The sequence below is a fragment of the Morchella sextelata genome (genome assembly GCF_020137385.1).
Source record: "Morchella sextelata strain SCLS chromosome Unknown scls_11, whole genome shotgun sequence".
NCBI lineage: Eukaryota > Fungi > Ascomycota > Pezizomycetes > Pezizales > Morchellaceae > Morchella > Morchella sextelata.
Genome location: NW_025408626.1, coordinates 342,663 through 366,211, shown reverse-complemented (window position 1 = coordinate 366,211; position 23,549 = coordinate 342,663). Strand labels below are relative to the sequence as shown.

Here is a 23,549-nt window from a genome sequence, read left to right as displayed (position 1 = left end):
AAGGCCCATATAACCATCCTGCGAGCTTTAAATCGGTGATAGACCACAATTTCCAGGTATGCTCATGGCTGAGAGCTTACTAGAGGCAAGATATAGTTGAAGAACATTTGAGCATAATCAAGGTCTAAAGTATAAGGTATGTGGTAGGCGACTGAGTAGAGAACCTGAATAGTATCGATATCTCGAAGGCCTACACAGCCGGCCAAAGGATGATTCTAGACTATTAGCAGAGGATACAAGCGCAGAGTTTATGATGTATCTTAAACAGCACCACTCATCTTTACTAAGATTTAGAGGTTTCGATCAAATATGCCTTTACGGCAAGTGAGCATATATGTATCCATTAAGAGAGCTCAACACACATTCTGTGGGATAAGAAGAGTCGTTTTTGTGTTTCTCGAGCTGCGGATGGAGTGGAAGCGAGGATGGGGGACCGGAACGACGCTGAAAAGTAAATTTAGGAGCGCTAGCTAGCTAGCTTAAAACGAGAACACGCTTCCTATTCTAGACTTCATGATCAACGATGTCAACCAATAACTACGTAGGCGATAGGTCTTTACCCTCACAATAATCCACTTTTCTTTCACCATGAATACTACACTCCCTCTATATCCTTTCCTTCATATTTTAGAAGTTCATTTCCATAGCATATCACAAACAGTGTTTTGGTTGACTATGGACGATTTTCAATTATCAAAAGAAACTCCCCCCCCCCCCCCCCCCGCGCCAAACTACTGAGGTTGTAAGAAAACTCGTCGAGGCCAGACTGATCTGTGTTAATATTTCCAGTGTCATTCTGGTAAATACCGTGGTTCTCTGGCATTTCTGCAATAATCTTCAGTATGATACACCAATTCCTTTTTTGAGGATTCCGTTTGTAACATATATGTAGTACCTATTGAAACACTGGGTTACATGAGCTTATTCTGAAGCACACTGACCTTTTTGTGTAGCATATGGAGGGTTTTTCTTTCGCGTTATTTTACTGGATTCTAGGCCTATTTTTGCATGGGCGTTATATTAAAGTTACGATAACGCCCCTATACCTACTCAATGCAAGTTAAGAGTTTCGAAGGTCCACAGAATTCGAAAACGCCCACAAATGGAACAGTTCCCACGGACATAAGAACATTCTGATCCAACCTCTTTACCATCATTCACAACCCCACCTCCATCAACGACTGAAACACATCCCGATAGTTATCAGAAATCTCAATTCATGTGGTACGATCATCAGGATATGAGGTCTGTAAAAATCCCACCTTTCCAGGGGCAATACTAACTGTATCAAAGAATTTCCACAACCACGCATACTAGTACAACAAGGTCGCCACGTGACAGCCAAGCTGACCCATGCTACCGCTCAAACTGATTTGTCCGTTCCGTAAGTATGTCCCACCTTGCAAATTGAATTTCAGCACTGATGACGGTTGTTCGTAGGCCCTTCTAAAGAGCAAAGATAACTTTTTAGCAAGTGGCGAGATTAATAGATCCCCGGTCAATGAATAACCCAGCTTCAAACCTATCCTACCCAGGTGTTGTCTCTTTCCACAACTCTGGCGTGCAAAACCCCCCGCACTTCAGTAGTACATGTAGCACCTTCTTCAGAACGCACGCTCAACGAAGAAACAATCAGGACAAACAAGCACTTACAATCCCTCCCCCCCGACCATTCATCTAAAGCATAAAGCAAGCAAGCACGGGCTTCCTAAGCTGCAGGTAGGCGGTGTGGGCCGTCGGCGAAAAATAGAGGAGTGAAAAAAAAGAAAAGAAAGAAAGAAAGAAAGCAGGAACCAAGCACCACCGCCATCACTGCACGGTACCTGGGCTGGGTACCTGGGGAAAGAGGGGGCCACCCAAGAGGCAATAAGAGTCAAAAGTAGGGTGTCAATCCAGATTCCGATCAGTTTAGCGGCACGCGTCGCATTCCCGATTCCTTCGTTCGTCCCGGAAAAACCTCAATAGTTATTTCAGCCTCCTCCGGACTTTTCCTGTGATTCCCCCCCTGTCCGAGCTAAGCTTTTATTCTCCCCGGATTATCTCTGGCTGAGTTTGAGGTTGTTCCTGTTGATCTTCTCGTTTGTCGTTTCCTGGTTCCGGTTGTCTGTGTTCACTTGCCTCTTGTTGGCTATTCGGAGTTGTGATGTGTGGTTGGGCGCGTTCCATCGGCTGCTTCCAAGGCTTCTCTTGCATGGACTACGAGCCCCTTCTCTGATCTTTTTTCCCTCACACGTATTAGGTTTTCTTGCGTATTCCATGATTCTGTCTTGCCCTGTCGTATCTATTTTATCCATACCCGTTCATCATACCCAGCGATTTTCCATCCGAGCCCCCTTACTGTAGTGGCGAACCTTATTTGCGATACCCTTCTGTCGTTTTCATATACCCCCTCACACATTCTCTCCCTCGTCGTTCAACACTCATTCCCTATCACACCCCCCATCAAATATTGCCCCCAGTCATCCTCAAACGTGGGTGAACAGACTTTCGCCGCGCCAAATACATACGCCTTAATATACACACTCGCTCACTCATTCACTCACTGACACGCACTCACACGGCCTACAGCTACTATTACCGCCCCAGCTCGCAAGATTGGTCCATTACACACCACAAACGCACACACACACCCACTTGCTAGCTCCGCTTGCATATACCCCTCCTAAACCCCTTGGCCTCCCTCGATTCTTTCCCCCTCCATCATGCCCGATACTTCTCTTCCGGGTCCCGGTTCTCCGAAGCATGATATCCGCCAGAAAACCCCTTTGCCTGCATCGTCCCTGAAAGACTCCTCCCTCCCTTCACAAAACTCATCACCATCAAGCCTTCCATCCTCACCAACTACAGTTAAATCATCTTCCGACGCGCCTAAGGGGAAGGGGAAGGCGGTCAAAGATGATCGCGATTCTCCCTCATCAGAAGCGAAGGGCAAGTCGCTCAAGAGACGTCCCAGCACAACAGCCTTGCACCTGGAGCAATACATAACACGCGATCACCTTCACGCAGCAGCGCTCATCTCGCAGACAGAAGCGTCACACGACCTGATACGTAGTAAACGACGCGAAGCAGAATACTATCAGTCCCTGCGACGCGAGCGCGTCCACAACCCCGGTGCGATATTTGGTTACGGATATCAAGGCTATGGGAACGGATCAACCAACGGCAAGGCGCGGATTTTGTACCCGTGTGAACGGAAAAGGCCAGGCGCAAGGAAGGCGCGGGAGCTGAGGCTAACACGGACGCAGCTACAATCTCAAGCCGACTTGCTTGAAGCATTAGTCCCCATCAGGCTGGACATTGACTATGATAAAATTAAGTTGCGCGATACATTCACATGGAACATGCATGATCGAACGGTACCGCTGGAACTGTTTGCGGAGCAGCTTGTGGAAGACTTTCATCTGCCATTAACACCGCAGTTGGTGCACATGGTGTCGAATTCGATACGAGATCAGGTTACGGACTACCATCCCCACATCTTCTTTGTGGATGATCCGTTAGATGTAAATCTACCGTACACCGCATACAAGAATGACGATATGAGGGTGCTCATCAAGCTTAACATCACAATTGGACAGCACACACTTGTGGATCAGTTTGAGTGGGATATCAACAATCCCCTCAATTCCCCTGAGGAATTTGCCCAGCTCCTTACCCGTGACCTATCGTTATCAGGCGAATTCACAACAGCTGTGGCACACTCCATTCGTGAACAAGCTCAATTATTCACTAAATCGCTTTTCATTACCGGGCATCCGTTTGATGGACGCCCTATTGAAGACGAAGACATTCGTTCTGCAATGCTTACCTCTCCCCTACCATCCATCTTTCGTCAACCTGTACTCGCAAATCACTTTACACCAATGCTGTACGAGCTTTCTGATAACGAGATGGACCGTGCTGAAAAATCACTGTCCCGAGAGCAGCGACGGAAACGTCGTGTCAACCGTCGTGGTGGGCCACAGCTTCCCGATCTCCGGGAAGTACCAAAAACACATAGGTCCCAGATTGTTTCGAGTGTTTTGCCAGGTGCGGTACAAGAAATTTCGGAACTAAAGAGGAGCATGACCTCTAAGGTAGTCAAGGATGGCGAATCCGACGACGATTCTTCGGAGAGTGATGCGGAGGAGACTCCCCCTGAGAAGGCAATCCCAGGGTATGCCAATATGACCAAACGTCAGCGTATTGCTGCGCAAAACGCACTCCGGTCCTCAACCGGCCGCTCAGCAACCCCAGAAGTCTCCGGATTCCACCGAGACCATCATACTCCTCTCTCTCTAGTCCATACCCATCATTACCCAACCATGACTCGTCGGCCGGGAGTCCCTATGCATCTTGATAGTGCACTTATAAAGCTCAAGATCAACAAAGATAAGCTTGCGAAGCTCATCGCAGAAAATGAACGCCGGGATAAGGCGAAGGCCGCACAACAAGCCGCTGCTGCCAATGCCGCTTTCCAGCAGCAACAGCAAGCTCGTCAACCGATTACCCCGCAGCAGCAGCAAACTCCGGCACCCGCTGCAGCGATGATGCCGCCTGCTACCCCAGCAAATGCTTCTACCGCTCGGCCAGCTGCAAGCCCTGCAACACCTGCGGCGCCCTCTCCCTCTCCAGCTGCGTCGGCAACACCCGCTGCCGCCACCACCCCTGCCACACCGTCTCGCCCAGACGCATCAAACCCCGATGTAAATCCCACCTGCTCACATTCAATCCCATTTAGAAGATAAACACTGACAGTGATATACCTAGCCGGTTCCTGAATGGCTCACTCAGGCGCTTGCCGTGCTTCAAAAATCATACAGCCAGGATAATTTTGAAGGAATGATGCGACAAACTGCGTATGATGCAGCCGACCAGCAGGTCACACAGGCTGGCGCAGGCGTCAAATTCAGGTGGATGCCCAGGATCAGATGCCACGATTGCCCAGGCAAACTATACACCCCCGGACCAGATAAGACAGTAGAAAACTTCCTCATGCATTTGAAGAATCGAGGACATAGGTATGTTGGCGCGTTCTGTGTTCTAAACTAGGATTGCTTTCTAACATTTGGATGCATAGAGAGAGAGTTGATGCAAGAATTAGTAAGGCTGCGTCAAAAGCAGCAGCCAGTGGAGTGGCTTAATGAACGAGGCTTGTATGGAGGTGGTGGCGTGTTATGTATTTCCCAACTATTATCCCCTCTATTTCTTTTTACCTTTTTACTTTACCCATGTATTTTTTTTCGATCATTTCGATTCTGGAGGTTTTATTCTTGCCTTCCTTTTTTTCCATTCCTTCTTTCCAATTTTTTTTCACTTTTTTTCTCTCTCTTGACTGGAACTTTGTGGGCCTTATCTCTATTTCGTTCGTTTCTTTCTTTCTTTTCATTCTTTTTATTACCAAGCACGTAGAGCTATGGAGTCAAAAAAAAAAAAAACCGAGATCGAGAAACCGAATCGGTAGGCGAAGAAGAAGAGGAGTAGGAGGATGAGGGGGTTGTACGTGTAGGCAAAGACCGGGGGACAGCAGGTTGGTAATTAAGTTAACTACTAGAAAGTAACTCAACTATAACTCAAAAAAGCGATGTTTAAACATGCGACGTTTGATGTAAACTAAGGTATGGATTTTTATGTTTTTTTTTTTTTTTTTTTTGCTCCCTTATATCTTGGCAACGTGGTTCATGAAAGATCACTCGCCATGTTTTTGTTCCGAAACCTCCCCGGGAAATCCCGGGTCGATCGGGCGGAAGGTGATTCTTGATGACGTATTGGGGGGTGTCTGGGCTATGGTGGTCTTGGCGGGGGCCTTTTGCCTTTGTTGAGAAGCTTGGCTTGGGGGCGGGTTGAAAGCTGCGTGTGGTTTGTTCTTGGCTTTTATGAGTAGACGCGTAAGTGGAAGATGTTCTCTATCTGGCCATATGCCAATTGCTTGATGTAAGCTCGAAATGTTTGTGTGCAATTATGTCTCGTGCTTCAGTGTTTGGGCTTGCTTGCCGTCCTTAAACATAAACGCCAATGTCAAACACACAACTACGCGTCTAGCGCTTAGACAGGGTGTGTAAATTACTCTACACCCAAACAAATCCAAGACCCAGATCCAGACCCAGACCCAGACATAGACTTCAAAAACGACCGGAGCCAACACCACCCAGACCACAAATTAAACCCAGCCAGCCCGATCCACCACCACCCGTAAACCCCCACACCCGCCCTACAACAACCGCGGCCCTCTAAAAGAACCGAGAACACCACAGCCGACCCCCCCCCCCCCCTCCCCCCCCAGAATGGCTTCCACGTAGAACCAGCCGACACGTGCAGTATCTTGTGAAGTGATGGATCACAGCCCATCACTCGGTCACTACTACCACCAGCTAACTAGCCTCTTTTGACGGATACTCTCATTCACGACTAAGCGGTTTCAGTGCCCCCCGGCTATGAGGTCCCCTTGCCTCACGCAAAAGCTATGGTTAAGAGGCGCTGGGGACTGTGTGCTGCGCTCGGTACCTACGCGGTTGTGAACTTACTCATGTACTAGGTAGGGAATGAACGAGGGCATCGACGACGACAACTCCTGACGGCCAACAGCACTACTCTATTGGAGGCAAGTTCCTGGCCGGACTGGGTCTGGGGTCTATGGTTCACGTGTGTGTGTGACGGTTTCATGTAGATGGCCTCCTCAGGGCTCGATCGCTAGCTTTTAACGCCATGGTAGTAGCAGACCATGAACCACACGCCTTCCTTGACACTGTCATATATAGTGCATAGTACGGCACTCAAATCCTAGCGCTCTGAAGAGATAATCGAGTATGCGTTATGCATCCGTACCTACAGAGACGAAACCGAGTGAGATTTCATGATGTACCCTCAAGTGATTTCACAGATTAGGGGTTCCGACGGCCCAACATGCAGACGGGCTTTACTCTAGGCCGGATAGATACGGGTTTAATTGAGGCCCCCATAATATAACAGCACACCGTCTTGCAATTGTTTACTACACACGCCTTGTTTTTGGCAACGGGTTGCAATTGGCAGCCGCGGTGCACTGCTGAAACGACCACTCCACCAACTACTAACCCATGGCCAACCATGTAGCCAACCGACATCGCTGCTAACAACCGATTGCACTGAACTGTTCTCCAAGCACAATTGAATCGTGTCTACAGCCTTCTGTCTTCTAAGACCTCCCAAGACCCAGCCATTGACAAACCAAACACCCTGGTAGGTACATACATGTAGGTATATGTAGGTAAAGTACCACCACAACCACAATTAACCAGAACCCCCCCGAAAAGGGAATTTATGACTCTACCCTCCGGCCGCCCCCCCATTTTTGCCGTTTGGTCGACAGGAAGGGCCGAGTCATGAAGGTCCCCCTACATACATGTAGCTAGCACATGACGGGCTGCAGGGATTCACCCTGCTTCTGCTGGGGGGAGATCGGATGGTGGTGGTGTATGCATGGATTATGTAAGCGGGAGGGAGGGAGGGAGGGAGGGAGGGAGGGAGGGTTTGAAGAACGGGTTTTAGGTTCGTGTGTAGATCAGATCAGGTTTGGAAGCCCGGTTTGGAATAGAGTAGATTTGATGCAGGATGGATGTCATGTCGCTAGATGTTCAGGTTTTTTTGTGGTTGTTGCTGGATGATCTACTACGAATGCATTGGGCCCTGACTGGGGGGATCTTCAGAGAAGAAGATGGTGGTCCTGGAGGTAGAGTATGTACCGGGCCTGCATGCTCTGCTATCGCAGGATCGGCGGGGCTTGGGATTCTACGATACGCGTACAATTGCATCCAGAGTCTACAACAAAGCGGGTGTGAGTTGAAATGCAACAAGCAAACCCATCCCGGGGTGGGGGGGCAAGGATGCGTGCAGAACAGCAGGAAAAGCAAAGAGAGAGAAGGCTGCATTTATAAGAACCGCGGGGTATCTAGAAGAAGAAGAAGAAGAAGAGGTCTCTGAAGAGAGGGAAAGAGTAGCAAATCGAAAATAGTAAGAAAAAGCACGTTATCGCGCCCCCCATCCACCCCCTCCCCTCGCCTCACACACTTCGCCTTAGGCTTTTCCACCTTCAATCCGCGTTTTAACTCCGCGTGGTTTTCCCTGGGCACGGACGGCGACGGGTAGCTATTACTATTTGTCTATTACTGTTACTTACACTTCTGCTGCTACGCCTTCTATTTACCTCTCCCCTCACCCTCACCCTCCCCCTCCCCCTCCTCCTCCCACTCTTCTTCTTCTTTACCCCCCACTCTCACCTCTGATTCTTCTTCTTCCTCTTCTTCTGTTGTTTATTCTCCTCCTCCCTCCTGATCTCCCTCTCCATCTCTCGTTACTACACCCGCCCTCTCCTCGTCCCGGGCCCAATTCCGTTGTCACTCGCTCCAGCTCGCTACGACCAACCAACCCACCGCAAACAAAGCAAAAGCTGACTCACCCACCCGCCTGCAAAAAACCTCCCCCCCCCCCCCCCACCACCACAACGCAAAAATGACCACCTCCGACATTCCCACGCCCTCGCCCTCGCCCTTGCCGGCAATTGGCAGCGGCGACATGAGCAGCTACAGCTTCCCCGCCGCGCGGCTCCAACGCACGCTCACCGACCCCTCAAAGACCCCGCTGGTGGTCGTGGCCTGCGGCTCCTTCTCCCCAATCACACACATGCACCTGCGCATGTTCGAGATGGCCGTCGACCATGTCCGACAGAACATGAGCGACGTCTATGAGGTCGTCGGCGGGTACATGAGCCCCGTTAGCGACTACTACAACAAAGCCGGTCTTGCCAGCGCCGCGCACCGGTACGGCCCTCCTCCTCCTCCTCCGTAACCCTACAGTATCATAGCATCTAACTAACCCCCCCCCCCTTCTACAGTGTCCGGATGTGCGAGCTCGCATGCGAACAGACCTCCGACTGGCTCATGGTCGACCCCTGGGAAGCCATGCAGTCCAGCTACCAGCCCACCGCCAAGGTCCTCGACCACATCAGCCACGAGATCAACACCGTCCTCGGCGGCATCCGCACCTCCCCCACCGGCGACGAGCACCGGCCCGCGCGCGTCATGCTCCTCGGCGGCTCGGACCTGCTGCAGACCATGTCGCAGCCCGGCGTCTGGTCCAAGGAGGACCTCGACCACATCCTCGGCCTCTACGGCATCTTTGTGATTGAGCGCAGCGGCTCCGCCGTGTCGGATGCGCTGGACCCGCTGCGCGAGTGGAGCGACGAGTTGGGGCGCGATTGGGTCGGCAATATTCATATCGTCAGACAGCTCATTGCGAATGATATCTCGAGTACGAGGATTAGGCAGTTTCTGAGATGGGGCATGAGCGTGCATTATTTGCTCCCGAATGTGGTCATTGAGTACCTGAGGGAGCATGGCCTGTACAGGGAGGAGCCGCCGAGGGAGAAGGAGAAGGAGAAGGAGAAGGGGAAGGAGCGGGCGGACTCGTCGTCGGCGGCGGCGACGTCGTGACCGCGTGGTATGAGCTTCTGACGGGCAGGGCCGGGTGAATGGTTTGCCGGTGGGGGGTTAATGGCCTGGGTGGTGTTTTTGTTTTTTGCCGTTTCTGGGCTCCCTGTGAAGTCTTCATCATCCGGCTTGGATCGGCTTGGCTGGCTGGATGGGCTGGGTCGGGCTGGATAATCGGTCGCCATCAATAACCTCCCCTTCCTACCTTACCTCTCAGGATACGTCTTCTCCCTGCTCGCTGTCCTCAATTCGGACGAAAAGGACCTACCTACCTCGAAAGACAGTCTATAGTACCCGCCCGTACAGCAGGGATTAAAAAACAAATATCACTATTGGAGTTTTCTGTTTCTGTTCTTTCCTTAATTTCCTTAATTCCTTTGCCATCCTTTTCCTTGCGTAATAATCAACGGAGTTCTTTTTTTTTTTTATTACACGATTTTGACGTCTTTTTTTTTTTTTTTGGCTATGTGTTTGGCTCATTATCATTATATCCACGGGATGAGATCTCTTTTTTCATGTCTCTTCATGTAGACCGGGTTTAACTCCACCTCCAACCGCCCTTGGCTGGCTAGCTACCTACCTACCTGGTAACGAATATACCCCCAAGGGCAAGGGCAAGGGCAAGGAAGGGGTGGGAAATATATTATGTGTGCAATGGCATCTAGATACCCCCCAAGCAAAACCAGTTTCCCATACGTAGGTGTTGTCTGTTGCAATGGATGTCTCACATGCTGCGAGGCGGAACGATGCGGGCCGGGAGCTAGGGGGCGCGATTAATTCCTCGGCCCGAAATTGGCCCGCTGGTGATGGGGAGGGGAGGGGAGGGGAGGGTGTGTGGGTGATAAGCTTTCTCTGGGTGGGGGTGCATGATTAGAATATGGGGTATGGAGTGGGGAAGTGAAGGATTGTGGTGGTACAGATATGCACAAGTATCTGGAATACACGGGAATGGGTTGGGGTTTACGCATGGGGTGTCACTCGGTTTTGTGGTGCGCGCTAGTTAACCTAACCCTACAGTACCTGAGTGTAGTGCAGTGTTGGGCTGTGGCTCCTGAGTTTGGGGAGCTGGGTTGTAATTATGGCCGGGGCGTTTTGGGTAGGTGTATAAGTGAAGAGGTACGGAGTGGGGAGAGGTGTGTGGTTTGGGTTTGCGGGTGTTTTGGCTCTGGGGGTTGTTAGAAGTCGGGTCTGGGTCCGAGTCTGGGGGGTGGATCTGGGTTCGTTGTTTGGGTTGGGTTGGGTTGGGTTGGGTGTAGTTGACACATCCCATCTAAGCGCTAGACGCTTTACAATTTCATGATATGGAGGATCGCCCCTAAAGGCCACCATACACACCCTCGACTATCACCACATTCCGTGTGTGTAGTATACAAATGATTGGAAGAGAGCGAGCGGGTGCAGCGCATCAACTGCTACACAAAACTGGATTTTATGGTGTAACTTATGTACCGTCAACTGCTTATAAAAGTCTTGTGTGACTTACGTACCAGGGCCTGTTTTTTTGGTCAGCAGGATTTCGAACTATTTTTTTCATCCAAGGTCAAATTAAAGTGGTCAAATAGAAATAGGAAGGGTAGGTCGGCGGTCAAAAGCTTATGTATTCTCGTCTTGGCAGGTTTATACGTACTTGCAATTAAGTTTTTCCCGACCCACCTCTTTTATAATCAAACTTCGTGGTGCTGCCCTCTGCGTGGGGCTAGCTAGTCGCCACCCGGCACTGTCCCCTCAGCAGCACACACCCCCTCCCCGCCCTCCCTCCTTGGCTCATTCACCGGCTTCTCCGTTTTAAATGTTTTGACGGGGGCCGATGAAGCTATGGTTGGAGCGATTCATGGTGGGCTATATAGGGCTTCCCTGTAGATAGTTTTTTTTTATTTCAATTGTTTGTACTCTAGTTAGGGTCCAATCCCCGAACCCCGGGGATAAAAAAAAAAACTATGTTTTGCATTCCCTGTAGGAATTGAGCTCGAGCGGTTCCGGATCATGGTCTAACACTCGTTCAAAGATTCTAGCTAGGTCCCTTCCGGACACCTTTTTTTTTGGGGGGGGGGATTATTACCGACAAATTAGAACTCTGGCAGTATAAAACCTCCTGATGAGGACAAAGAAGATGATACTATCTAGACTGTTAGATCCATTATATAAGTAGGTTCATCAGTACCCGTTGTGGAGATTTTCCCCTCAATTTTGCTATTCTAGAATATGAACAATCCCTCTTGATTCATTACCAGTACTACAACATCTTGACTCCCCCCCAATCAATACCGCCCAGCCCCAGCCCTAGTACTCCCCTCATTACCCACCCCACCCCACCCCACCAAACCACGCCGACCCACAACAACGGGTGGTTCACAGGATATCACTCGGCCGCCTATAAAGCGGCGTGTAGCGTCTCGGACGGTAGGATGTAGGTGGTGGAGGAGAGGTGTTGAGGGCTACTCCTTCAACATCCTCACCGCTACCTACGCTGGGGGGGGTTGTGGCCAGCTTGTAGGTGTATATATATATATATATAAATCTCCGCTCCCACAAAATCTTCCACCATAATCTACCGCAGTTGGGCTCAGATAGCGTCTGCTATATCGCCAGTAACACACCAGCCCAGTGGCAGGGACAGCCCACCATCTATCTGCCCCTCTCCTACATAAGCTACTCTCTAACTAGGCCCGCAACTCGAGGGCCTAGGTAGGTCTTCGGTCCAAACACACCTATGAAGCCGCTCCTAATGCTCCATACCCATATTAATACATCACTGGAGGGGGCCCGGGTGGTATAGCTATATAACACACTATACGAAACCCAGCGCCCAGAAGGTGGAGGCCCGGGAGGGGGGGTCTGGCTGTAGTCTTCGGGTTTGCGTGTGGTAGTGCTACAGCAGGCTGGCTAGACGGATATATGGATGGATGGATGGATGGATGGATGGGTAGCTGGTATATAGAAGACAGACAGATATCTGTGCGGAACCAGCTAGGATCCCTCTACGGGGGCCCCCTGTTGAGAGAGCTTAGTCTACAGCCGCTCACCATACCCCTAGTCCAACCACTTCTTTCACAGTATATCTGACTGGGCTTAACCTAGGCTCGTCCCCACCCCCCCCCCCCCTCTACTTCCATGCTTCCAGGTGCTGCTACGTAGGGGATGGGTACGAGACCTAGGCTTAACCCGCCGACCAACTCAGACCAATGATACCTACTACTATAACAAACAATGTTCCCCATCCCCCCGTTTTACAAACCCCCATCCCACGCCATATCTCCTCGCGAACCCAATCACGGATTCTCACTCACTCACTCACTCACTCACTCACATATACTCGCATACCAAGTATGTATTTGCGCAACCAGCAAAACACACAGAACCTCGAGAGCTTTCCCATCTCCTCTGAAATTATGCATCCTTTATCTAGATACCCGAAAGACTACAGGCCACTTTTAGGCCATATCCGTAAAGAACGAGGCGAAGGGTGTCTTAAAAGTCCTTTTATTACTTTCCTCTCCACCTTTACCGGTATCTCAATTAGGCCAAGGATTTGACGCATGAATCTCCCTTATCGAAATTATACTATACTTGGTCGTTGCAGTTTTGGTAATAACTATGGGACTTTTTATGAGTTGTTGAAAACCTCGATTTTTGGTGTTTTGCTGGTTGGGCAAATACATACTTGGCAAGCGAGTATATTCTCACTATTCAATTCGATCATACCAGTAGTTGATATATTGACCGACTGATTATCCACACCATCACACATGCACAATACTTAAAAACAGCAGCAATAGCAATAGTAATAGTAACAACACTACTATCTCCCACAATCCACCCCCCATATCCATACACGCACATACGCAAGCAAAAAAAAAAAAAAAAAAAAAAAAAAACAGTCCCCCACCCACCGCGCACGCCAAAACCCAGCCCAACAAAGGTAAGAACAAGAAGAGAAGTAAAAGAAGCAGCGTAAAAAGGTAGAAGAAGAGTAAAGAAGAAAAGAAGAAGAGAGAGAAAAGGAAGAAAAAGACCCACTAGTTGGTTAGTTACTTAAAAAAGCTACGGGACTCCATAACCCCTACAAAAAAAAAAAAGGACAAAAAACCTCTCGACAAGAAAAAAGTCCACCACAAAAGCGTACCCACAACAGGCGCAGGTTTACTCCTACCTCCCCCCACCACTCCCCTCACTCACCTCTAGACTCCCCTGCGACACATCCTCAAACTCCATCTCCCACCTATCCACCTCCCTAAACTTCTCCACAACCTCCCTCATCCTCGCCGCCCTCCTCCTCCCACCCGCCACCCCCCCTGGAACAACCGTCTCATCCCCACTACTCTCCGCCGCGACCGCCGCCGCAACCGCAACCGCCGCATTCCTGTTCGGCGAGTCGTTCTCCTTCTCAGACGAGATGGACTTGCGCGCATACGTCTTCGACACCCTCCCCGACAGCGTCGTCGCCGTCGTCGTCTTCTGCGCCTTCGTCTTCACATTCCCCGCGGCGGCAGCCGCCGCCGCCGTCTTCTTCCCCTTCGAGGCTACCGCAGCAGCCTTCTTCTTCTTCCCCGCCGCCGCCCGCGTCGCCGGCCGCGACAGCTCATCCGTGTCGTCGTCGTCCTCCACCGCGTCCTCCGAGGTGCTGATCACATCGAACTCGTCCCTCTCCGCCCTAACCGCCTTCTTCCGCCGCGGCAGCAGGCCGCGCAGGTCTGCTGTTGTCATGGTCTTTGCTGCCTTTGCCTTCTCGGCGGCCTTTCTGCGCTTCCCCTTGCGGTCTGTTGCGGCTTCAGCCTCGTCTTCCGCCTCCGCTTCGGCAGCAGCATCGTCGTCGCTGTCGACCACGGCGCCGGACGAGCGGCGCTTCCGCATCCTCCCCTGCGCCGCCGGCGGCGGGGACGACTCTGGCGGGCGCATAGTGTCGTCGAACACCGCGCTGGCGCTGGCGCTGTTGTTGGCCGGCAGGCGCACGGGCGACTTCGGGTCCGAGTAGATTGTAAACGCCTCGTCGTCGTCCGCGCCGGGGATATAGAACATCTCTGCCCTGCCACCCTGCTGCTCTTCGTCGTCCTCCAGCTCCACGGGTGCAAAGCCGCCCTTGCGGCCGCGCTTGGGCGTGGGCGATGCGCGGGGGTCTCGGTTCTCGCCCTCCGTCTCTGTCTCAGCGTCCGAGTCGGCGACGGCGTCGAGGGGCTCCAGCGAGAGGGGCTGCAGCTCGCGCAGGCGTGGGCGCTGCGCGGACGTGGGGCGCGACGGCGGCGGCGGGGAGTAGCCGGCGTCGGAGCCGAATTCGAGCACCATTAGGCGCTTTGTCGTTGTTGCTGTTGTGGCGGTGGTGGGCATGGGCGGGGGCGAGGAGTGGAAGTGTGTGGGTGTTGCTGTGGAGGTGGGGGTGTGGTTCTCCGCATTGCTGGAGGCGGGGACTTGGATTTCTGCTGAGGCAGTGCTGCGCGCGGGCGTGGACTCTCTGGACGGGAGGGAGGGCTCTGGCTCTGTGGTGCGTTTGCGACGCGTGGTGCGGGGTGGTGCGGGGGCGTGGGAGGGTCTGCGACGCGTCGTGCGGGTCTTCTTGACGGGTTCGTCGGAGGTGGGCGTGGGCAGCGTGGAGGGCGAGTCCTTGGTGCCTGAGCGGGTTGTGCGCGATTTCGTAGTGGTAGTAGCTGTGGTTGTGGTTGCTGTAGCCTTTGTGGGCTTCTTTGTGGCTGTGGCTGTGGTTGTGGTTGTGGTCTTGCCGGTCGCGGCTGGTGCGGAGGGGGGCTTGACGGTGCGGATTGGGCGGGGCATTTTGTTTGCTAAGGCGATGTGCGTAGATGTTTCAATATCACGAGATTGATGGTAGCGATGATGATGATGATTGTGGTGGTTGGGGTGCGAGGTGTGGAGGTGTGGAGGTGTGGAGGTGTGGATGGTGTGTGGAGGAGTGTGATGTGTGATGTGTGATGTGTGATGTGGTTGATGTGGGCGAGGGGAACGAAGAAGAAGAAGAACTCGGTCTGGTTGGGTCGGGGTGTCGAGGTGTTACAGAAATGGCAACAACCCCCCAATACGGCAATTGTGACGTGACGCGTTGTTGTGGCTTCGAGGGAAGGGAAGCTGAGTCAGTCAGGATTGTTCGCTTAGTTAGTATCTGCAGCCAGCCGGGGTTGGGATCTGCGGAAGGAAGCGAGCGAGCGAGCGAGTGAGCGAGGGTTTGACAGTTTGATGTGTGAGGGGTGGCGAGATGGGATGGGTGGGGTATATCAGAGAAGAGGGGGAGGGGGAGGGGAAGGGGCAGGAGTGGGGGAGAGGGTAAGGTCTCTTTATCTCCATCTTCCACGCTTTCAAGATCTCACTGCTGTTGTTGTACTTCCCTTCAAGTCACTCCTCTACCACCCTACCACCCTACCACTCTACCATTCTATCACCACCACCCCTCCGCAGACACCCCCTCCCAAACCAACAACACATGCACCAGCACCAACCAAGGGTCAAAACGCATGCAAACGCAAAAAGCAAAAAAAAAAAAAAAAACCCTTGCGCAAGACTCATCCACACACCCAATCCACATGGGGGTCAATGATCGATATGCCACTTTATTTTTTCTTCCCGCGTTGGGTTTGTTGGAGAACTTGCGGGCGGGTGGTGCCGTTTTGCTATTCTATGATATGACATGTGGACGTTGCATACCACACCACCACCACAACCACCACCACCCACTGCAAACTTCTTCTTCTGCTGCTGTTCGCATGTGGCGTTGGTTCGGGCGAGGGAAGATAGGGCCCTGCATCATCACATCTGTAAACCTAAACCTAAACCTTGCTGACTGGCCTTGGATGCGGGCCGTCACGTGCATGTGTGGTGGGCATGGATGCCATCGATGGGCATGGTCGGCCCGGCCTTGGAGGAGGAAGAACCCCCGCACGCCTCCCAGCCCAACCCAACCAACCCCTTACAACCCTGTGCTATGCTGTGGCAAACACAGACACTTTCAGGCTGAGGTCTATTGCTGCAAATGCTCGGATACAGGAAGACGAGAGTGATGATGATGATGATGATGATGATGGTTGGCTCAAGTGGGCGCCGCGCGCAGCTCTTTATAGGTTCTTGAAAATAACACATATACTTAACCGAGTCTAACCACGTAGCTGTTGAAACGTGTTTTTACACACATATTCCACTAACCCGCCTTACAGCGTCATCGATCGCTACTGCTACTGTGATTACAAACGGTTGCGTCATGGCCTATCACTCACCCACCACCCACCCCCGCATCACACCGCATCGAATCGCATCGCGGGTGCAGAGCCGCACATGGCGATGGTGGCTTGTCTGCAAGGGCGGAGCGGGGCGGGGCGGGGCGGGGCTTCGGTCTATCTACAGAGAAGAGAAGGGCACGGTTAGTGTTGATGTTGATATATCTTAATGTACATATAGCTCTTCCCCCTCTCCCTCTCCCTCTCCCTCTCCCTCCCCCTTCTCCCCGTCTCCGTCCTCCTCTTCCGTTCACCTCGGACGAACGTACTCACAGCTCACCTCGCCTCACCCTCTCATGCAGAAAGAACAGAACTCCACATACACAAACGGAACAGAGAAAAAACAGAAACAGAAACAGAAACAGAACAACAGCGCAACCATGACCTCCCCCGACAGAGAGAGGGGGGGGGGGGGGGGGACGAAACGAAGACTAAAAAACTAAACGAGCAACTCGTAACAGGTCTGATACAGAAAGGGAAGAAACATTTTCATCAAAAAAACAGATCTTATCATGCCGGCCGTCGACTTAGAAGGGAATATGAGGGTATGATGTATACTAGGGGGCGTATATTTAAACGGGTAGGGGTGGGGGAAGGTAAAGAAGAAGAAAAAAGCATCAAAAACACAAAGCCACCATAAAATCACCGCGCATCCCGCTCTAGCTACCCCCCACCCCCATTAAACCCACCCATGCCACTCACCACTCTACAACCCCTTAACCCGCCTCTCCCCGCCTTCTACCAAATCTTAAAACATGGGCGGAATAAAAAAGGTAATTTCAGCGGTTCCTGAAATATCGCCCCCCTCGTGGTCCCGTCCTATCTGATTCTGATTCTGATGATGCCTCTTTCTCACTATCATTCCCAACCCGCATGCCCGCCGGCCCACCCGACTCTCCCAATCTAAACCCTTTGGAAAACAGAATGAAAAAAACGATTTCGCAACACCAAACACATAGCAAAAGAAAACAGAAAAAAACGATGTCATCTCACTCAAACATGAAAAAAAGGTAGCAAGCACGAGCAAGAAAGCAAAAAACGGCAATATCCCCCCCTTCCCACCACTACCACGATGTCTCACCCCCTCCCATCATATGGACGAAGAAGGAAAAGGGAAGAGAAAAGGAATAAGAGAATAGAAGACAGGTCAGAGCTGTAGGGTCTTAATGAAGAGAGAGGGAGAAGAAATTTGGTGGTAACTATAAACTTGTAAATGAGAAAGAACAATAAAGAAAAGAAGAGAGAAGAAAGAAAACCCCTTGAGTTCAGACAAGCTGGAAAATAAAAACACCCAATCAAATTCTCTTACACCATTATTTTTTTTTTTGCTTGGCTGGTACGAAAAAAGAAAAGAAAAAAGGAAATCCCGAGACTATCACACCACGTGACTATGCTGACAATTGCCCCACTCCGTTTCGCCCGATCCCAGCCTTAGGCCTTCCGTTCCGCTCGCACCCCCCTCTTGGGGTTCCAGCCGATTGTACTATGCAGAAAATGGTTTCCACCAGCCCATCCTCTACACCCGAGAGACAAATAGCTAGAGACCAAAAGGAACAACGCGATGTTGATACAGTAGCTAAGATCCTTATCTGGATTTCGGAGGGGGCGGTAAAGGAAGCAGTGAAGGGGCCTGCAACGCTTGTAACCGCTTTGTGATTATTTCCTGCAGCGCTAAAAGTTGTGTCCTCTCCCTCTCTGGGGAGAGCGTGGTGTTGCTATTGGCATTTGTGTCAAGTGACGCGGCGGCTGGCGACAGTGGATGGTTTGTCAATGGATGAGGCTCGCCAAAAAGAGCCTTGACAGATGGAGTAGCCTCGCTCTGTGTATGAAGAAAAGCGTGTCAACGTGGAACAACTAAAACAACCAACTATCCATTGTACTTACGATTAAAGCTTCTATTAAGGTGTTGATGCCTCCCCCATTAAAGGTAGATAAGACAGCAGAATTCCCCGAAAACTCTAACAAATGCTGGACAAGCTGTTGGTCGATAAGTGGGCGGTCCTCAAGAGGCAGTACAGGCGAAGTAGATAGATGGGTGGTGCTTGTTGCTTTACTCTTCTTGAGCTTGCGCGTTCCCTTGATAGGTGGTCTTCTTTGGGGGGTAGGGAGTAGGGTCAGTCCAAAAGTACCATAAGTCTACCTGTAAAGATGAGACACTTACTCCGTCTTGACTTTTTCGATAAAGTCCAGCTTAATACCTCTTTCCGGCAACCTGTAGACAATTCCGCTGACCATGACATCCTCAAACATTACCTCTTCCTCGTTTTCAATCTCAATAACCCCGTTGTTCTTAAATCCTCGCCTAAGGGAGGTATCGACGATAGGCGCTTTTTTCGGCCGGCGAGGTTGTAGCTACGAGTAATAAACGGTTAGGGGATCGAATAAAACGTTAAAGAGCGGGTTTATCTAAGGATTTTCAACTTACTCCGTCTGCGTGCGCTGGGCACATCCACTTCTTTTGGGTTGGGGGAGGATTGGGCATTGGCATTGGTCCAATACAATCCAGATGCCAACTAAGTGGACAAAAATCGCAAGAAATGATCCGCTGCCCATTGACAGCAGACTTCCCACAATGGTGACAAAGGATGGCATTTCCAGCCTTATCCTTCAGTTTCAGAGTATCGTATTCTTCTACAAAGCCACTCTTACTACACATATGCCATATCGGCATTTTATCAGCATATAATCGCTGAAGCTCGTTTGATAAGAATGCAACACATACCTAAACTTCTGCGTTTTATTATCCCGGACATCAACGTATTCACCCAAGGCTCCTGTCTCTACCCCAACAAAATAGCCACGGATATCCGGTGGCAATCTAAAAGAGGTCGGGTTTCTTCGATTGATACCGTCGATTAGTTCGGAAAAAAGGCCCCTGGGTGGCTTTACTGGAGGATTGTGTTGAGATGTGCATTTGTTGCAAAACCACATTCCATCCGGGATCTCTTCTAGAGGGGGATTCAAGCACGTGAAATGGAAAGAACGAGGGCAGCGTTCGCAGCAAAGAAATCGACCAGGTCCGTTACATACGGCGCACACATCTTCGTTCTCCTGATGGGGTGTTAGCATTGGGAAATTTCACACCCATCTCAGAAGTGATGTTTTTCGCTAAAGAAAGCGGGGGAAACGCACGGAAACCTCCTCTGACCCGTACCGAACACGTCTGTGATCACTCAAATCACCAATCCCAGCGGTCACCACAAACGGTTCCGTAACAGTTTTCTTGACCGGACTAATTTGCAATATTCTCACACTGGTCAGCTGTTATATCCTCGAAAAAAATTTCATGTCGTTGAACTCTAATTTGACAAAGTCAAATTTTTAAATGAACACTCACGAAATTTTGATTTTATTGGTCTTGTTTTTTTTCTTTGGAGGTTGGGTTGGAAGGGGGGCTGGAGCTGGCACTGGCGCTGAAGTAGGAGCCGCAACTGAAGAGGATGGGGTGACAGAAGAAGAGGCGTACGTCTGTGGTGGTGGTGTCGAGATACTAGGGCTTCGATTCCTTTTCCTTGGGTTCCCGTTCCCCTTTGCTGGACGGCAAGCAATCCCAGCGGGCGGAGGATCACGAATGCTGCTGTCCTGTTTGATTTGGTCGAAAGTTGGAAGCTTTATTCTTTTTGCCTGATGCTCCGAGTCGTTACCTTGAATTGGTGTAAAATTATTGACTGGAGAAGGAACTCGACTACGATGGTGAGGTGTCGAATCAATAGCAGCAGCTTCTTTGCCGCCTTTTTGTTGATCTTCGTCAGTTTCTGAGCAAATTGAACTCAAATCTGAATCCGTGTCCTCATCAGGTTGCTCCCCGTGTTGGTGCTTCTTGATCCCATTCTTCTTCCGCTCCTTCCTGCTCATCTTCTCCTTCTTCACAATACTGTTGCCACCCGTAGAAACGATGCCGTTTGTCGCTGCAGTGTTCTGGGCCTGAGTCTGCTCCTGTTGCGGCTGCAGTTGTTGTTGTTGTTGTTGTTGCGGCTGCGGTTGCGGTTGCGGTTGCGGTTGCGGTTGCGATTCTGGTTGTGACTGCGATATATCCATGGGGGTTGGAGGGGGGGCTCCGTCTGGAGGCTGTGTACCATTTGCTGCGGACGTAGGCTCTGCGGACGTTGCGTTAGGATCCCGAGCATTCCGTACGTATGTCTGAAACTGATGAATCTGTTCCGATGTAGCCTTCTGGGCAAGTACCGCGTCCAATAGATCCGCGAGTAGGGAGTTGGATAGTGATTCATCGTAGAGCTTTTTAATAGCGCGTCCTAGATCAACATTCCCAACCTGAGCACTGCGCTCGATCGCAGCATCAACTACCATAGACAACCGCTGTCGGCCTTGCGGTGTTTTGCTGTTTGGGGCATTTCCATTCAGCCAGGCTCCGTTGACAGCACCCGGTCGGGAACCATTTGAGCCCGAGGGAGTTGAGGGATTAGCCGGCGGCGAACCGGAAGAGCCTATCGTCATTCCTCCAGGTGATGGTGCCGATACGGGCGCCGGTGTCGTTATCACAGGAGGCTTCACTTTAACGGTTTGTGTAGAAACTGTCTGCGTCTGCGCAGAACGTGAGGATCCAGCCACGGGTGTGACTGGTAGTGGTGGTGGTACTCCGCCGCCACCATTTCCTCCAGCAGCAACAACCGCCCCAGAAACAGCTCCTCCGGCAGCTCCTCCCCCGATAGAAACTCCTCCAGCAGGAACTCCCCCAGCAATATTTCCTCCATGAATAGCGCCCACAGTGGCAGCGCCGCCAGGAACAGCGCCTCCAAGAGCGGCGCCTCCGGGAGTAGCGCCCCCAGGAGAAAAACTAGAAGCAACACCAAGAGAGGCGCCAGGAGCAACTACAGGAGCAACGCCAGGAATCATTCCTCCAGGAACTGATCCGGGGACTCCTCCAGGGACTCCTCCATGAACAACTCCATGAACAACTCCATGAACAACTCCTCCAGGAACACCCACAGGAACTCCCACAGGAACTCCTCCTCCAGGAACTCCCGTAGGAACTACTCCACCAGGAACTCCCACAGGAACTCCCGCAGGAACTCCCGCAGGAGCTACTCCCGCAGGAACTACTCCTCCAGGAATCACTCCTCCTTGGGCAACTCCAGCTGGAGCTCCTCCTCCTCCTCCTCCTCCTCCTCCTCCTCCTCCTCCTTGGGCAACTCCGGGGGGGACACCTGTAGTAATAATTCCTCCTCCTCCCCCGGAAACTCCAGCTCTAATCCCACTCGAGATTATTGGGCCGCCATTTGCTATTTTGCTTACAGGCGCCCCATTTCCTCCAGTTCCTCCCTGTGTCCAACCTGATGCCCCATTTCCCTGTGATGACTGCTTTCCCTTCTTCTTTCCCCCGCCAGGATAAGGGCGTTTTGTTGCCTCGAGCATTTTCGGTGTAGGTAGCTCCCCAAGCGGGAGCATGTGTGTTGTAGAAGTGTTCATCAAAGCCTTATCGTCGTACTCCTTATAAGATGCCTTAGGAGTGGCCAACGGGGGCTCTGACCAATCTGACTCGGAGCCGTGTTTTACGCTGCCCGAAGCCGAAGCCGAAGCGGATGTCGCTTTGTGTGGAGCCGAGGCGGGTTGTGTATGTGGAGCGGAGGGTTTGGAGGATGATGGTGTGTTGACAGGAGTCGAGCGACGGGTCGATGGTCGCGACGAACGTGATGGTCGCCCATCCTTGGACTCTTTTGGAGGCATGGCGTAATAAGCCCGGAAATTTGGGTTAACTTTCAAGCGGCAACGGATACGGGAAACCCAAAATGAAAAAAATGAAACAGCAAAACGATGATTGCTACTTCACGCGAAAGAGTAAGAGTTGCTAATGCGAGCGAACTCAAGAAAGTAAAACCGTGTGCAATCTAAAGGAAGTTCAAAAAAAAATGTGAACAAAGTAGAAAGATGACGATTGAAATGAATATAAAAAAATAACCCAATTAAAAAGGGGAAGCCAGGTTTCTAATAGGTAGTGATAGATATGTAGGTGTGGGTTGAGGGTTGGGGGTGGTAACGGGGGATGTGGGTGGTGGGGGGAGTTAGGGAGTGGGGGGATTGAAAAAGGATGACGGTGGCGGGAGAGGATAGGGCAGAAGTGATCGCGTCGTGAATTTTTAAGTGTTGTGGTGGTTGAGGCGTGTGCCGGTAAGGAAAGAGATGATCGAGTGAGCAGGTTGAAGAAGTGTGGTGTCCAGGTAGAGGGGGTTAGGTTTGGCGCGGAGACACAGGGCTGGGTGACAGGCGGTGTACGGTCTATGTGTAAAGAAGAAGGCCGGGGGGAATAGACTGAGAAAAAAAGAGAGAGAGAAGAGGGCTGGGCTAAGCACAGTCTCTCGCTCGTTCGTTGATTTTTTCCTTCTCTTTCCTATGTAGTATTCTTCTACCAACTCTCTGCAGTAAGCACAGGGAAGGAGAGGAAGGAAGGAGAGTGGAAAGGGAAAAGGGAAAGGGAAAGGGAAAGGCAAAAAAGATGCGGGTGAGCTGTCAACGACTCGAGCCACTGCCTAGCAAATTCGCTAGACAACCGCTACTACTCCTCTTGTGATGACGGTCTACACAAAGACTCGGCGGACCAAGATGAATCTATGTGGGTGGACGGTGGTGGTTGTGGATGATGAGATGTGTGTGTGTGTGGAAGTGTATGTAGGGCACAGATCCGAGGAGGGATCGCTGGTTGTCTCTGGGTAGATGTGAGAGGATAGAAAGAGGAAGGGGAGGAAGGGGAGGGGAGGAGGAAGGGAGCCGGAAGGGAAGTCCACGGTGAGAAACAACTATCCTCACTCGCTCGCAATACAACCCATGGGCTCATTGGGAATGACGATGAAAAAAACGTTGGGCAGCTTGCTACATACAAACATCTTCATCATCAAGGACATGTTTGTTTCCAAGTTGGCAATGTGTGCCAGCAACACTT

At 51.3% G+C, this 23,549-nt stretch overlaps 4 protein-coding genes across 4 annotated transcripts; 2 read left to right on the top strand and 2 right to left on the bottom strand.

The window, feature by feature from the left end:
- Positions 1 to 2,702: 2,702 nt before the first annotated feature.
- H6S33_001525 (uncharacterized protein) lies at positions 2,703 to 5,123 on the top strand (the record flags this gene model as incomplete). Its single annotated transcript, XM_044833313.1, has 3 exons — positions 2,703 to 4,685; positions 4,750 to 5,000; positions 5,060 to 5,123. The coding sequence occupies 3 exons, from the start codon at positions 2,703 to 2,705 to the stop codon at positions 5,121 to 5,123; spliced, it is 2,298 nt and encodes a 765-aa protein (XP_044693586.1).
- A 3,343-nt stretch (positions 5,124 to 8,466) lies between these two features.
- H6S33_001524 (uncharacterized protein) lies at positions 8,467 to 9,446 on the top strand (the record flags this gene model as incomplete). Its single annotated transcript, XM_044833312.1, has 2 exons — positions 8,467 to 8,774; positions 8,849 to 9,446. 2 exons carry the CDS (start codon positions 8,467 to 8,469, stop codon positions 9,444 to 9,446), a joined length of 906 nt encoding a protein of 301 aa, XP_044693585.1.
- A 4,143-nt stretch (positions 9,447 to 13,589) lies between these two features.
- Positions 13,590 to 15,206, bottom strand: H6S33_001523 (uncharacterized protein; the record flags this gene model as incomplete). Its single annotated transcript, XM_044833311.1, has 1 exon — positions 13,590 to 15,206. One exon carries the CDS (start codon positions 15,204 to 15,206, stop codon positions 13,590 to 13,592), a length of 1,617 nt encoding a protein of 538 aa, XP_044693584.1.
- Positions 15,207 to 18,239: 3,033 nt separating this feature from the next.
- On the bottom strand, positions 18,240 to 22,339 carry H6S33_001522 (uncharacterized protein; the record flags this gene model as incomplete). Its single annotated transcript, XM_044833310.1, has 9 exons — positions 18,240 to 18,473; positions 18,539 to 18,746; positions 18,816 to 19,006; positions 19,080 to 19,302; positions 19,377 to 19,705; positions 19,787 to 19,886; positions 19,992 to 20,562; positions 20,731 to 21,267; positions 21,820 to 22,339. 9 exons carry the CDS (start codon positions 22,337 to 22,339, stop codon positions 18,240 to 18,242), a joined length of 2,913 nt encoding a protein of 970 aa, XP_044693583.1.
- Positions 22,340 to 23,549: the final 1,210 nt, after the last annotated feature.